The 17,482-nt window shown below is 36.7% G+C and overlaps 1 protein-coding gene across 1 annotated transcript in view; it reads left to right on the top strand.

Moving 5' to 3' along the window:
* P5CDh1 (delta-1-Pyrroline-5-carboxylate dehydrogenase 1) overlaps window positions 1-17,482 on the top strand; it is a 59,575-nt gene that overhangs the window by 20,574 nt on the left and 21,519 nt on the right. Inside the window, exons 5-8 of the mRNA XM_083135424.1 lie at window positions 1,961-2,175; window positions 5,327-5,498; window positions 8,151-8,338; window positions 13,865-14,087. Of these exons, the coding sequence (XP_082991550.1) occupies window positions 1,961-2,175; window positions 5,327-5,498; window positions 8,151-8,338; window positions 13,865-14,087 (798 nt within the window). The remainder of the gene's footprint in view (window positions 1-1,960; window positions 2,176-5,326; window positions 5,499-8,150; window positions 8,339-13,864; window positions 14,088-17,482) is intronic.

Below are 17,482 nucleotides of genomic sequence, written 5' to 3'. Positions count from 1 at the left end.
TGGAACCATAGTCCTCAGTGCCAAGGGCACGTCCTCCAACAGTTCAGGCACATCACGAAGAAATGCATGATATGTACCACCACACAGGCGAACAGGGGAAATGTATGGCCCTATCAAATGGTAATGCACTATCCCACACCACACATCAACCGCAAACCTGTGCTGATGGTGTGTCACGAGAATTGCATGTGGATTTGAAAAATCCCAAACGTAACTGTTTTTACTATTGAACACGCCCCTTTTGGTGAACATAGCTTCATCGGTCCACAACACCCTGTTCACAAAATTTGGGATAGTTTCCATGTGATGCAAAAACCATTGGCAAAACACCACACGTTGGTCAAAGTCCTGAGGTAAAAGATCTTGTACCTTTTGGAGTTTGAAAGGGTACATCCCCTCTTCGGATAGGATACCCCACACATTAACATGGGAGGTGTTGTGGGCACTGGCTATAGCGTGCATACTGGTGTTAGGACAATCCCTGACAGCATTTAACACCTCAACTTCACATATCTGCCATGTGCTTTTTTAATAGAGCATGCCACATTTATTTGTGGAACGCCCTTCGCCAGCAAGATCGCCGGACATCACTCCCCTGGACTTCTTTCTATGGGGAGAGATGAAACGCCTCGTATACGAAACACCTGTCGTGTCAGCCGAGGATCTTGTTGCACGCATTAATGTCGCAGCAGCGACTATAGCAGACACCGTGGGGTTGTTTGCTCGCACTAGACAATCGTTGATTCGGTGTTGTCATCTCTGCATGGAAGTTAATGGCAGACAGTTTGAACATCGTCTGTGATGTGGTTCCGTCAGCACCTCCACTCTGCACACAGTGAACATGTCAACACATATGCAACCTAGTGCATCAGCACCACCATCTTTGTTTTTCTATGTAATGGTGATGTCCACTACGGATTTTTGCTTTCTTCTTAGTTGTCAGTCTCCACATATCACTTTCCGTGGATAACACATCTCGCTAAACCCTTCCCTACCCCCATGATTTCAACAGACCCATTCGCTTCCTTTGGGGAATCCCTTGCGCATCAACTTCACACATCTGTCATGTGCTTTTTTGAATAGAGCATGCTGCATTTCTTTGTGGAATGCCCTTCGCCGCGGTCATATGGTTGGCCGTTGTGCCACTATTTCCTTGTAAACATAATTTTCCCACTTCAGTAACTCCAAATGGGTGCCGTTTTCGGCATTTCGTCACATGAACTTTTGTGTTTATTTTCACTTGTAGAATCACCTCCTAAGCATTGGAAACTAACTTTAGTAACACCCTGTATATTTAATTGAAAAACACAAAGTTCAAAGCAAAAATCATGATGATAAACATGTGTGGAAAATTTCATTTTTGGACTGGAAAACCTGGAAATATCAGGGAATTTCATAATAAAAAATCTAGCAACCCTGGTGAGGATACACACTGCAATGATCATATATGATGTTTTTCCAAAGTGTGCAGTATATTCCCCCACTATATTTTGTGATGGATATTATATGAAATGAAGTGCAAAACGTGAATATGCTCTTAAACATGATATTTAGATTGTTTACTTACTTCACTTTCCATGGTCAAAATTATTGTGTGAGTTATGCTAAATCTGAGAACATTTATTAATCCTGCTCTTAAATTTGGGATGGAAAATTTACTTCTGTACACAGGAATAAACTTAATAATATTCCAATAACCATGTGTTCTTAGAATGTAAATTTTTATTTTACAGTTTAAGAAAGCAGCACTATGTGTAGTTTTTAAATCAAATTTGGGATTTTATTCACCATTTTTGATCCCGAATGTGTCCAGTTTTTGTATCGAAATCTTGATCTCTTTTGCACATAACCCTATATCGTATGAGCAAAACTTTGTTTTCAATCCATCTGTATACTTTAATTCTGATTATCATTATGATTTATAAGCATGAGACACTCAGTTTATTTGCTTCTTTTGCAGCAAACCGTCAATCAAGCTATCTCTGTGGCAGTCAATACACAAAAGGAATGGGATAAAGTTCCTTTGAAGGAGAGATGCAACATATGGTTAAAGGCAGCTGATCTCATGGCAACCAAATATCGAATGGAGCTAAATGCAGCGTGCATGTTGGGACAGGCAAAGACAGTTGTTCAGGCTGAAATCGATTCTGCAGCTGAGCTGATTGATTTTTTCAGGTTAGAAGTAAAGTAGACTTTTCTGAAAAATATAAAGTAAGTGTGAAGGAAGTCCTGTGGATATTTTCAACACAGAGAACCACATATTGGGTTATGATTAAGGCTGATCTGATTCCAAGAATATTGTATCAGAAAGTATTGATATGAATTTAAATGTAATCACCAGACTGTCTGATATTTTTCCAAACTCCAGGTATTTTCCAGAGCCCTCAAGAAAGGCCTTTCAACACTTTCATAGATGGTAATGATCCTGGAAATAATGCTTAATTTTAATTAATATTGAACAAACATTGAGTGGAGAAAGTCGATGTAATAAGTGATCCTCTCATTTCATTTCTTTATTTGTCCATCACAGGACTGGAGTCTTATTTATGCTGAACATAATGTACACAAAGATAATAATATACACAAATGTTAACATGTTCGTGGCGACATGAATACATACAAGTGTTCTTGGAAGATCAAACATATTGAAGTCAGCATTTATCTTCCAACGTTTTGATGGCATACATTGTTCATTCTTTGGCATTGCTCAGGCCCATACCCAGGGCCATGCCCCCCCTCGAGCTGCCATGAAATATTTTGATGCAAACCTACAAAAATAACATGGATAATTTTTAAGATTTTGCAAGAATTTAGATTTTCTTCTTGTATAAATGAATAATGGGATTGTCTCTGGATAGAGGCAGCAGTTTACTATATTTAGTAATTTTAGTTTGATAACCATTTATGCAAAGCTACTAGATGTTTCAATTTGGTCGGGACAGTTCACCGTATTTACTCCCTGTCTTGACCTTTTTCAAACTGCAGCCTTGATGAGAGAATGTCCTCTTTTTGTGGTTAACTCACATTCAGACATGTTCTTCATTATAAGGATAATTCCATAGCGTTGGTGGTCACATTCAGGGTACGAATTCCCATGGTTGGAAGGGGATCTCCCACCTTCCCACCAATGATCTTGTTCTATTAAAATTTTCCCCCATTAAAATTTTCTGAGGGTAAGAGTTTGTGCTATAACAACAAAGATACTTTACTAAGAATAACAACATAAACACATACAAATAAGGAAAAGGTATTATGTGTGTGATGTTTTAAAAATGTAGAAAAATAATAATTTTTGTTGGTTAAATATGCAAATTATATGCATTCACAAACATTAAACCTTAATGCAATTAAAAACTATAATTTTCAGATTCATTTTGTTATTCACATGGAGTAGGGCTAATTTTCATGGAATGCTGAAATAATAATTACAGATGACATTTTATGTGTGTGCAAACATGAAGAAATCATAGCCAACTTGATACCCTAAAATTATATTTACTGAGGAAAAATCCAATGAAGGTGTGTTGAACTTTCTGGATCTTGGGATAAAAATAGATTTTAGTTTTCGCACAAACCATTAAGCATAGACACCTACCTGCACAAAGAATCTTGAGAATAAATAAACAATCTTCGACATGACTTTGTTCTGAGGTACCATGTTTATGTAACAACCAATCGAACTACGGAAGGTTTAAAAAAGTACTACACAAAATATGAGATGATGAACATTGTTAGTAAAGCAGAAAAGAATGTCAACTGTGAGAGTGGAAAAAGAGAACAATGGAAGGATGGGTAAAAGATAATTTTATCAGTGCTATATTATTTTTCTGCTAGTTTCACAGTCAGCAAATGTTTGATTCAAATGTTCAGTGCATTAGGATCAAATGAAAACCTTATAGGATAGACTGTAGACAGGACAAATTTATATGAGGTATCAACTGATATTTACAAAACAACCTCAAGGATATGAAATCAGCTTCAAAATTCTATTTTTGTCATTTTAAAGATTACACCTCCTCCACACCCTTTCAACAGTGAAAATCAGTGGTTTCTTGACCTCTGAAAGCCTAAAGCATACAGAAATTCTCCGGCAAATGAAAATTATATGTATATCTGTCCATGCTTATCATACAAATGGAGGAGGAAGTTCAACAATAGCCTAAGTCACAGGCAGATTGATGGAAAGTCCATCTCAGTGGCTCATATATGCATTCCAAAGATTCTTCTTCTTTACATACAACCTCTGTGCCAGAGTGGTTATCTCAGTCTGCTACGTTGCCAGGATCCCTGGGCATTGGGTGTTCTTTGTGAGTGTCCCTTCATTATATCATCACTCATCCTCTTCTTCAAGATTAGCCAAAATTAGACATAAACCGTATAAATCTGTCTTCTTGATATACAGGCAGTAACTCAAGATTTGAAAATGTATCTAGATCAGCAATGGGTATTTGCTAAAATGCAGCAAACTTGTGCGTACATGCAGAAATTGCTAAATATACCAAATCAAATTAAGATTTTTGTTTGACTCCCTTGTATTTCTAGGATTTAACAGATACTGTAAAATGATACAAATATTGCCATATTTGCCAGGGTATAAGATGCACTTTTTCCCTTTAAAAATGGGTCTGAAAACAGGGTGCATCTTACGCCGATACTCAGTTTTTGATTACCTTCAAGGAAGAGGCCTAGCATTTCACAAACTAAAACTGTGAAAACTAACGCAGTTGTTAAATCATTTTAGAAGTGTGATATTAGTAATGCACTGGATGGTACCAGAGGATAATTTGTTGCATGAGGACTGAGATTTTGATTTAGAAAAGATTTAGCTCTGGAGATGAATGTCTTGAGTTTTGACAAAGAAGATTAAAATGTGTTCTTTCCTAGTTACATTACTCAAGTTATTTGTTGAAAGTAGACATACACACACGTTAATTTATATTTGAAATACTGTAAACTAATTGAAGGGCTTGGGTGTAAAACATGGTGACATTTTGGTAATTTCTGAGTTCACTAAGAAAAAATGTTATTAGAAGCTATTTCACTAAGAAAAAATGTTATTAGAAGCTATACTGTAGATAAATTTTCGTGTTCTGTTTATCAATTTCGCAAGGCTTCGCTGAGTCCAATGCAAATTGTGTGACATGGCAATTTTACTCGAAAATTGAAGGATGGCACATTTTACTTTGTAACTCAAAAATTACCAAAATGTCACTTACCATGTTTTACACCCTTCAATTATAATATTCAGTGATAATGCTTTTTGCATCTTATATGCCCAAATATGGTAATGGTTTTTCTCCAATCTAACATACTTAATGCATTCCAGGTTCAATGCCTTTTTCGCCAAAGAATTGACCAAATATCAGCCAATTAGTACAGAACCTTCTAAAACGAAGAATTCTCAGAGGTACAGAGGTATTGAAGGATTCATTGCTGCTGTTTCTCCTTTTAACTTCACAGCTATTGGTGGAAATCTGTCCTATACACCAGCATTAATGGTAAGGTTTTGCACTTGCAGTCTGTGTTATATAATAATGCATATTTGCATTTTTTTTTTAGAAAGATTCTAACTAGATGTAGTAACTTCATTCTGTGCTGGTTTTGAATTACGGATTCAGTCTTTCTATGCAAGCAATGTGATATTGCAAAAATATTTAATTCATGTACATTCTGTCAAATAAATACCAGGAATTGTTCAATAAAACTCAAAATATTGGTTTAATCATCCAAATTTATTTTATCACCTTCAAAATAGGCTCCATTTGATGCGATACACTTATGCCAACGAATAATCCAGTTGTCGAAACACTTCTTATAGGCACTTCCCGGTATGGCCTTCAGCTCCTTCTACGAATTTTGTTTTACGACTTCAAAGGACTTAAAACGTCTTCTACGAAGTGGGAATTTGAGTTTAGGGAACAAAAAAAAATCACATAGGGCAGGGCCATATCTCGCAAATACGGTGCTTCATCGATGACATTCATTGAGTATTTGGTGAAAAATTCGTGTACAAGGATCGTTGTGTAGGATGGTGCATTATCGTGGTGCACAATCCAAGAATTGTTCTTCCACAAATATGGCCTTTTCCGGCAAACATTCCCTCTCAAAAGCCTCATAATGCCTAGATAATTATGGCCATTGACTGTTTGCCCCTCCGGAAGGAATTCTGAGTCAAACAAAACAGTCAGCATGACTTTGATTTTCTAGTGACTTTGATGTGGTTTTTCTTTTTTTTTTTCAGTTTCGGCTCATTATCAAAGTGCCATTCCGAAGTTTGTTGGCTGGTTTGCATGTCAAACTCATAAACCCACGTCTTGTTGCCCGTTATGATGCATTTCATGAATGTAGGGTCCCAATTGGCACATTCAAGCATGTCTTCAGCAACCTGTTTGCAGTGCTCTTCTTGAAGAAAATTAGCTCCTTCGGAACAAGCTGTGCCATGACACATCTCATGCCCAAAACATAAACTAAAATGATGCAAACAGATGTATGAGACATGTCCAGATCCTGATCCTGAGCCATCTCCCTTAAGCTTGAATGATGAATTTCCATCACCATTTCCTTCACTTTGTCAATGTTTTTGTCAGTCGAAGACGTTGAAATCAACCAGAACAAGGCAAGTTTTCAACCACTTCTCATCCTTCTTTGAATGCTTTGTACCACTCGTATGCTCGTGTTTTCAATAAAGTTGACTCGCCGTAGGCCTTTTCCAACATTTTCAATGCTTCAGCACAAGAAATTTCATTGACAACACAAAATTTGATGTGAACTCTTTTTTGTGATATTTTTATCCCTTACAAAATAGTAGAGCACACTTGAGGTCGACTAACTTAACCAACAACTGTAAACAAACTGGTTGACAGAGCACGCCAAAACTTTACATGACAATTAGGTACATTGGTACCATCTTACAGCAAAAAAAAAAAAAAAAAAAAAAAATCATTCCTTTTACAAGGGCTTTTTAAATGAACAGTTCCCAGTATTTATTTGAGAGAATGTATATGTATTCATTTTTCTGAGAAAGAGTCTTGGTTTATCGTTCATTACATAAAATGAAACATGTTTCCTATGAATATATTTAGTCATTCAAAAGTGATTGGCATTCTCCCCATAACTTTCGGAATGTAGCAGTTTGAAATGTGTTCTAAGTATGTGTGGATGTGTGTATGTGTGTGAAGGTAAGCTATAGTGTCATGTATTGCCACCAGATAATAATGTTTGATTGCACAGGAAGAACAGTACTGCGTTATTCGTTAAGGTGTGCACGTGTGTTTGTGGACAAACCGAGAAAACATGGAACCAGATATCATGGGCAACGATGGACAGTGGAGGAATGCAGTGACGGGTTCGGACATCCACAAGTGGTTATCAGCCAGATGTGGGAACACAATGAAAGAGAAGGTGCATGGTGAGAACTTCACCTCCAATGAAGTGCTTCAGTTGGCTGTCCACAAGTGGTGCTGGGATACCCCCAAACAGTAGTTTGCTGCAGCAATACAAAAACTGCCGGAACGATGACAGAGTACATAGGCATTGCCAGGAATACCTCCATAATGCATACTCAGTTTGTTTAAAGTGGATTTTTAGTGTGAAGAAAAAAACTGTAGTGTGAATCATTATTTATTAAGTAACCTCAAAATGTGATAGCAATAGTAATCATATAAATGCTAGCCTAGTAGATCAAAGCCCATGACCAGCAACAGGAGCCATAAGATCAATAATACTACAGGAATAATTAGATGATTTCAGTTACAAAACAGCCTACTACTAATTATAGGAATAATCTCCATAATTTTAACAAAATGATGACGAGACATTTCAGTCATCCAATTAATTAAACAAACTACTGTTCCTCACATGCAAAAGTTCTGTTTTTTTGTGCTCTTATTTTTCTTATGACCATTTAAGTACTGAGTATTCATTAACGAAAAAGAGATATCTATGCTGACATTTTGGTAGTTTTTTTTTGCTTCTAGACTGGTACCCTATTGAACAAACTTTGATTACAATTTCCAAAATAACATTTGTCTATCTTGGGTAAAGGTAACGTGATCATTGTTAACTGTCATTGATTTTTAACTTCCATGTGTTTTCTGAACAAAGAAATTGTAGATGTTTATGTACCAATTAATTTCTGTGTTTATAAACAGGGTAATGGTGTATTGTGGAAACCATCAGACACTGCCCTCTACTCAAATTACATTATCTACAAAGCAGCGACAGAAGCTGGAGTACCTCCTGGCGTAGTTAACTTCGTTCCCGCTGATGGACCAGTTTTCGGTGATGCCATTACTGCTTCTCCATATCTTGCAGCTATCAACTTCACAGGCTCTGTACCGTAAGCTTAATTACAAGAAATTAATTTTTCTGGTCTGAAAAACATCATACTAGAGAAGTGGCATACACAAGAGGGGGGGGGGTTATGGGGTTTAACCCCCCCTTGAGCTTGTGAAATATAATGAAAAATGCTGTGGAAAAAAATTTAAATGGCCAATTTACCACAGTCAAAGATCTGGGACAATACTATTACTATTACTACATCTACTACTACTACTACTACACTAATAATAATAATAATAATTTGAATTATTATTTCCATGTAGCATGGAGAAAAGCACAGCATTCCAAGCACACGCGTCTTTCAGAGTGATGCCTTGAAAATAAGCACAAGTTCTTGAAAGTGAAATATGAGGGTAACTATGATTTAAAAGAGAAATAAAATGTTTTGTATTTCAGTTGCAACAATGTTCAATTCTCTGGCATACGCAGTTTTTTTTTTGGGGGGGGGAGGGGCCGGAATAGTAAATGTGGATAACACATGGCTTCGTTTTGGAGGGCAGGATGCATAATAAAATATTTCGTATTTTTGGAGCTTTTCAGTCTATTAAAATTGTATTCAAAGACAAAAATGGTAATCGGGACTCACTTTAAAAGAGGTTTCGTATTTACACATTTTGATTTTTTAAAGTTCTTAACGGATTTTTATTTGAAAATTCTGATTTTCTCAAAATTTTGATAGGGGCTGTAGCATCATCGGTAGAGGTATGCATATTTCGTTTTTGACAAAAAGAGAACAAAATTGAAATAACACATTGCAATGTTAATTTTTAAGGTTTCTGAAAGGTGTGAGGTGCATTTTCCTACCCTGTTTTGTCACGAAATGATGCGAAATGAACTGCAAAATGCGAAAAGACTCTTAAACACGAAATTTACCGTTTATATACCGACGCGACACTTTCTGAAGTCTGAAGTATTCTGTGTGTTATGCAATTCAAGGAAAATTGATTAATTTTGCTGTAAATATTTGAAAAGCAAAAATGGACTCCTCTATACAGGAATAAACTTAATGTTCTGGTAATGATTTAATGTGCTATTAGAAGGGATATGTTTATTTTGTGTAATAGTGCGATTATATTCACATTTTTAAAACCAAAATGTAATTTTATATACCGCTTTTTCACCGCTTTAACAGCGAAATTTCATTTCATTTACAGCTTTTGAACCCGAAATTGACTCTGTTTTTATACTGAAATTTTGCTTTTTTATTTACCAAAAGTATGTGCCTCTAACCATCGGCCATGCCTCTACGTACGCCAGTGTTCAACGAACATGTATTTTTTTTGTGTGTACAATGAGAATTAACTAAAGAAAGTTCTTGGTTTGTTGTTAGAGGCTAATGTATAGACAAAGGCTAGGCGGACAAGAATACAGTCACCAGTCTGCCTTCCCATTGTATTATTTACTGCAGCACGTTTGAATGTCTCTTTAAAATGTCTCACCTTGTTGACTAGACAATTATTCAAACAACAATAAGCTTAACTATTGGAAACTGTTTTGTTGGTAAGAACAGTGAGACAATCCAGATGTGAATTATCGGGGACATTTATGAGGGGAAGAAGCCGGAAAAAATCCAACCAATTTTGGGAATCGAATCCGGATCTCCCGCGTGATTGTCAGATGCTCTACCGACCAGACCACCGCAGCTTCTTGGATGAGTTCCATACTTTAATTATTTCAATTTATTTTAATATATTTTCTTGTTTTATGGATTTTCTTCACCCTTAAAATGTCTCACCTTGTTGACCAGACAAAAATAAAAACAAAAAAATGCTCCCAGGATTTGATAAAAATTGAATGATTAAAAAGTAATTTCTTTCTATTGTTTTCATAAATGGTGTATTTATGTAGATCTCTACTACATAATAGTAGTAGTGGTATTAGTAGTATTATTAGTAGTAATTCAGCTAATTTATTAATTATAAGTATTATTAATTAATTGTGATTATTATTATTATTTAATTAAAGTATAATAAATCAAAGGTAATGTGAATTTGGAGAAAGTTTTAGAAATAACCCCCCCCCCCCCTTGACGAAATCCTGCGTACGCTCCTGTACTAGAGTGAGTCATAAATTTGTAGCATTTTGCAGTGCGTAGGTGAGTAGTCCCCAAATAGGGATTAAATTACAATACAGCAGAATGAGTAATGGTCGAAACAGAGTTGCATGTCCACGTTAGACATCCAGGTGTAACAGCCAACACCATTGGTCTTAACAGTTGAGATGAGAATGGCTGTAGCGAAGATTATCTGTGGTGTAGTAGATGAAGTGACAGTGCACTTGGCAACAGCAATGCTTCAGGTTTTGATATGGGGTGGATTTCTGGTAACCAACACACAAATGATCAGCATAGGAGTTCCATGCACCTTAACCTTTAAAAAGCCCGAGTCGGTTTTCGAAAGTAACCCCTCTCTTGCCGCAGCCTTTGCATGCGATTTTTAAATTTTTACACTTATTTCAGAAAAACGTTATATCTCTTGAGACTATTTGAGCAATCTTCTTCGGATAACGTTTGTTTGAAAGCAAAAACATCGGAGCATGCGACTACAATTCAGAAAGCCCAAGTGAGGAAAACGGGGTTGGGAGGGGCCAAGTCCTCAATTTTCAATGGAAAAAATAATTCTGGTGTTCACCTCCCTCTTCTCCCGTTATTTTGGAAAAAGGGCGCAAAATGTTGCATTATTTTCAAAGAATAGACCTTTTGCAACAAAGTGAAACTTGTTTCAAGTCTCTAGTTCTCATACAGGCTGAAATATGATGCAATATGTACAATCCTGCATTTTGGCAAAAATGGCTAATTTGCATATTAGAGAATAAATTAGTATATCTCGAAGACTATTTGAGCAATCTACTTCGGATAACTTTTGTTTGAAAGCAAGAACATCGTAGCAGACAACCGTGTACAATTCAGAAAGCCCAAGTGAGAAAAACTGGGTTGGGAGGGGCCAAGTCCCCAAATTTTAAAAAAAAGTCTGGCTTTCACCCCCTCTTCTCCCGTTATTTTGGAAAAAAGGCGCAAACTTTTGCATTGTTTTCAAAGACTAGACCTTTTGCAACAAAGTGAAACTTGTTTCAAGTCCCTATTTCTGTAACAGGCTGAAGTATGATGCAATATGTACAATCCTGCATTTTGGCTAAAAATAGCTAATTTGCATATTAGAGAAAGGGGGGAGGGGTGGGTTTTCTTCCACATGACATTTCAAAGTCTTATCTCAACATCTGTCAGCATTTACAACCTCACATACAAGTATGAAGGTCCTAAAAGCACTTGAATGTTGTAATCAGCAGCATGGGTCATATATGACCCATTGGCTGTTTTTGCCTATACTTTCTGGGTCATATATGACCCATTGGCTATTTAAATGTTAAACCATCCACTTCCACCAGCCAGGTTTTCACCCCAGGCAACCTCAAGTGGTTCCCAATCAGTTGACACACACTGTTGAAAATTGTCGCAAAATCTACATTATGACAGCCCCATGTCACCCATCAAAATTCAGAACTTGATTGCCCTTGAAATTCCTACCACACCCTTCCTGTAACCAGGACCTTATACTATCTGATTTGCACATGTTTCAATCCACATTCACTCCTTGAGTGGTAGGCAGTAGGGATGGCCAAACGGATCCAGATCAGTTTGGATCCAAAAGTTCCGAATCTGAAATACCGGATCTGAAAGTTTCGGATCTGGATCCGGATCTGATAGTTTCGGATCTGGATCCAATAGTTCCGGATCTGGATCCGGATCCGAAAGTTCTGGATCCAAAAATCTGGATCTGATAGTTTCGTATCTCAATCCCATTATAATATTACCACACCTTAAAAGGTATTATGATCTTCTATTACAAAGAAATTTTTCATTTGTTAGTCCTACAAGATTTTTTTTCAAGTATTGTTCCTAAAATAATTTGCTACTCATCGGCTAACACACTTGTGCACAAAAATAATCTTACTTGTTTAACATAAAATGTCAGAGGTGATTTTGTAAATGCCATTGAAACGAATATGTATTCATTCGAATGTATTGGAAATGGAAACACACATAAATGTGAGACATTCCATTCCAGGATGAAACCTTTAACACATTTAACAAGATAGAAATGTTATACAAAAACTATACAATTGTTCTATAGTTGCAGTTTTAAAAATTAAAATAAAACATTATAATATATGCAGTGTTATATAATTACAAATTGTAAGACTAACAAGGGAGGTTATCCAAGTGTCCCCCTCCAATTTCCATAAAACTTGGCAGGTGTATAGAGGGGCCCAAAGGAAGAAATACGTGTTTCTTTTTGTTTCAGCTAAAAAACTGCTTTAGGGGGCAAAACCCCCTCAATGTCGAGATGAGGACAAATTGAAGTGAGGATCTGACCCCTGCGTCCCCCTCCGATTTCCATGAAACTTGGCAGGTGTATAAAGGGGCCCAAAGGAAGAGATATGTGTTTTTTGTTTCAGCTAAAAAAACTGTTTTAGGGCAAACCCCCTTCAAATGTCAAAATGAGGACAAATTGAAGTGGGCATTTAAGCCCTGTGTCCCCCTCCGATTTTCATGAAACTTGGCAGGTGTATAGAGGGGCCCAAAGGAAGACATACGTGTTTTTTTGCTTTGGCTAAAAAACTGTTTTAGGGGGCAAAACCCATCTCAAATGTCAAGATGAGGACAAATTGACGTGCGGATCTGACCCCTTTGTCCCCCTCCGATTTCCATGAAATTGGCAGGTGTATAGAGGGACCCTATGCCCCCTGTTTCCTCCTATGCCATATTTACGTGGTTTCGGGGTCAGATCCCCACTTCAATTTCTCCTCATCTTGACATTTGAGCGGGGGCGGGGGTTGCCCCCTAAATCTGTTATTTAGCTGAAACACAAAAACATGTACTACTTCCTTTGGGCCCATCTATACAACTGCCAAATTTCAATTTCATGGAAATCGAAGGGGGACACTTAGATAACCTCCCTTGTAAGTGTATTAATTAAAAATCGCGCACTATAAATAATTATATAGCAGGTAACAATATGTTAAAAACACATTCTTACTTTCCAAAGAAGCGCTCATGTGGGATGGCCAAACGGATCCGGATTTCGGATCCACCAGGATCCGGATCTGGCCATCCCTAATAGGCAGGTGAGGGCATGGTGAATGGACTTTGATTGTCTATACTTTTTAGAATATCTGTATCTTGTCAAAGTGATAGAGGGATGAACATAGTACCTAAAAATGCCACGACTTTATGACATATCTTGATATATTGTAAAAAAAAGGAAGAAAGTGATTGTTCATATTTACATGATGTTGCCTGTGTTTTTTATACAATGTAAAAAGTTATTGTTCTTAGCATAATTGCCTATGCCATGAAGGAAATATTTAAAACTTGCTGTTAAAATTTGAATGACAAATATTGTTATTTTCTGCTTAGCCCTAGCCTAAGTGATTGATTCAAGCTGACAATCTCTTCTACACATTTATTTTTTTAATAACATGATTTTTTTGAGTGCACTTATATTGTTTTCTTTGTAAACCACAGGACCTTTCAGAGGCTGTGGAAGCAAGTAGGAGCGAACATCGGTATATACAAAAATTTCCCTCGACTGATCGGTGAATGTGGAGGCAAGAATTTCCACCTGATTCATCCATCTGCAGATATAGAGTCGGTCGCTGCAGGAACAATTAGGGCTGCTTTTGAATTCTGTGGGCAGAAATGTTCAGCATGCTCAAGGATGTTCGTACCAAAGTCAGTGTGGCCTAAGGTAAATTGGTATTATTATTAGAAGGATTAGGAACATTTAAGTTAGAATATAATACTTAAATTTTCTTTTGAGAGTAACTTTGATTCTGGTAAACCTTTGTTCCAGTTAGTGTGGAACTAGCACAGAAATGTGTATCTAGGAAAATTATTTAACAATTTGTTTCATTCAAATCGGAAAGGTCTGGAAAATTTTCTAATTGAAAGACAAAAAGTTGCTTCATAGTCACGGATTACGGATTTGCTCCCAGGTTTTTTTTTTACTGATAGATACTTGGTCTAATGTGACAAATATGTAATATTAGACTTGCCCAACACATATGTTGAATGTTACAAATATTTGAAAAATTGAAGATTTTCAGAAGTTGGGTGGACGAACGAATGCACCATATGACACAAAATATGCAACATTAGAAAGTAATTTTGTGATGAAAAATCACTCCACTTTGGGTAATTCTTTGATAGGGAATCCCAGGTTTTACCACAATGAAAATTATTACACAACATAATCAATATATGTTCAACACAATATTAAAAAATTAGAAAGGCAATGTTGTTCATAATAAGAACATCACATGTTTCAGTATTCAATGTATGAACTATTGTTTTAAGTGGCACAGAGTTTAATTTTTGAAAAAGACCCTAAACACGCACACAAATTACCACTAATATGAGTACACATAACATATAACTTTATAAAGTTGAGGCCAGTGATGAATTGCAGGGACAATATTTTGGAACCATTGGAGAAGAAGTTGAAAAAGGTAATTGAAGTGTTAGTGAGAGAACAAGAAAGCAGAGCCGTGAAAAACAGTGAGCAGGTGGTGGACCTTATAAAAGGTCTGAAGGAGTCTGGGGATAAAATCACAATGTTTAGCCTAGACGTGAGAAGCATGTTCCCGAGCATCAAAAGGGGACACGTAGTGGATATAGTGAGGAAGAAAGTGGGGAAAAGCATTATAGGAGAATGGGATAGTGAGAGAGTGGTACAAGCGCTGGAAACCATTTGGGACAATGGCTACAGCAGAGTGGGGAGTAAAATCATCAAGATTAGTGAAGGTCTGAATATAGGCTCTTGCTTGAGCCCTGTGCTGGCGGAATTAGTTATGAATGAATGGGAGAAGGAAGTGATAGTGAAAGGAGGAGATAAGTTAAGTCTGTTTTGTAGATATGTGGATGATTGTTTTGGGATATGGAAGGGAACAAAAAGGCAGCTGAGTAAGCTTGTTAAAGATGTAGAAGATGAGAAAGCAGGGATATTCCTTGAGCTTGAAACGGAACAGGAAGGAACATTAAATTTCTTGGATATTGAGATGAAAAAGAAGAGAGGAATGGGGATTGTGGCTACATGGTATCAAAAGAAGTGTTCGGCAGGAGTGTTCTGCCACAAAAGAAGTGATGTGGGTGATGGAACTAAACGTAATTTTATAAGGAATATGGAAGACTGAATAAAGAAGATATGCACAGAGAAAGGGGAAGAAGAAACCAAGATTAATAGCCTGTGGGAACAACTAGAAGAGAATGGCTATGAAAAGAAAGACAGACACACAACATCAACAGAAGAAGGAAAGAGATAAAAGAGAGAGGACTGGAAGAGAAGGAAGAAAAAGAAAAAGAGAGATGGTTTGGTATAAGAAATATGGGCGATGCCACAGAGAAGATATGCAAAGTGCTGAGGAAAGTAGGTATAAGAACTTACAGGAAGGGAGGACGCACTATTTTATGTATAGCCAGCAAGAAGTAGGAAGAAAAGAGAGAGGAAGAAGAGGAAGGGGTTATCTACGAGGTGAAGTGCAGAGGATGTGAAAGTGTATATATAGGGGAAACGAAGAAGAGACTTAAAGACAGGTTAAAGCAACACATGGATGATGTGAGATTGAAGAGAGACAGGAATGCCATATTCAAACACACTAGAGAAACAGGACATGAAGTTGAATGGGATTCGGCTAGGCAAATAGGAAAAGAGAAGAGAGAACTAGTGAGAAAATGGAAGGAGGCCAAAGAAATTGAGAAGAAAGGAGAAGACATCATGAATTGGAATGGAGGACTCAAGATAAACAAGGAATGGAAGAGTGTGTTAGAGAAAGTTGAAAGGATGAAGAAAAGGAATGAAGGAAGAAAAAAGAAGTATGAAGAAGGAAGAAAGAAGAGAAAAGAAGAAGACCAGAGGAGGAGGTATTCATCCATAACCAAAAAGGCAGGAGGGGTGGGGGAGTGGTAAGCAGGTGGTTCTAGACTCTTGCTAATCTTGACCTGCCAATCACCTGTCAGTGTAGTAGACCCATTAGTCAACAACTGTCAGGAGGTGATATGTTTAATTCCTTTGGAGAAATCTTCTTAGATAAGGACTGTCAACTTGATTTGTTGTTGTGTGGCTTGTGACCCTGCTATGTGTATGTAATCTTTCTGTGTGTAGTATATTTCATCATTTTAGTTTAGTTCTTCATCTGAGGAAGACCCTGATACAGGGTGGAAACCTTACGTGTTAAGTTTTTTTTTTATCTTAATAAACTGCCTTGGTCAGCAACTTATTGGATTTAATATGGAAACAAGGCTTAATTATATTTTAATTTTGAAGAAAAATCAAAGTTTAGGTTTTTCTTTAGTAGGAAAGTAATGTCATATCAGAGCTATATTTGGCAGAAAATATTTGAGCTCTGTTACTGTTTTCCTATTTTATTTATAGCTCTTTGGAAATGCTTGTTTTTCTTTTCTTTTTTTTCAAAATTTGAGCCCCTATATCTGTGTTTGGGGACCTAATTGAAATTTTATATTTATAGCATAAAGCGTACTCTATGAGAGGTATCTGTAAAAATATATATATGAATGGCTTAACCTGAGTCACTTTTGCACAATTCTGAGAAAAACAAGAAAAATCGTATAATATTGAGAGTGTAAGAAAGAAATGTGCTGTTGTTGGCTCAAATTTTTAGCATAATGAATAGTTAATTTTGCAACCCTCAATGCGCCCTCCTGCAGTATGCTGCTAGAGACAGAGGAGATGAAAAAGTTGTGACTCCGATACCTCAAAAATGTGACTCAGGTCCCTTTCTGCAATAAGCCATTCATATATATATATAATCATATAACACTGTCCAACAATGGTTTTGTTAAAAGTAAAATTTCAACGGTTCTTTATGTTTTGCCACCTGCTGATTCCGAAAATGAAGTCAGAAATTGTCAATCTCCCACCATTTTATTGTAACAATAAAAATATAATTCTCCATTATTATTGCAGCATGCAGTCTATAATAAGCTGATTGGAAGGCAATATTTTAAATATTTTTATGTCTTTGCTCCAACAATACACTAGTAACTTTAGGCCATTGATGTCTGCATGAATGTAGTGAATTGCATAATGATCCTGATTTTGTGGGGAGTGTTTCAACAACTGAACCT

The sequence above is a fragment of the Lepisma saccharinum genome, chromosome 14 (genome assembly GCF_977018435.1).
Source record: "Lepisma saccharinum chromosome 14, izLepSacc3.1, whole genome shotgun sequence".
Classification (NCBI taxonomy): Eukaryota; Metazoa; Arthropoda; class Insecta; order Zygentoma; family Lepismatidae; genus Lepisma; species Lepisma saccharinum.
This window is presented reverse-complemented; position numbering and strand designations above follow the sequence as displayed.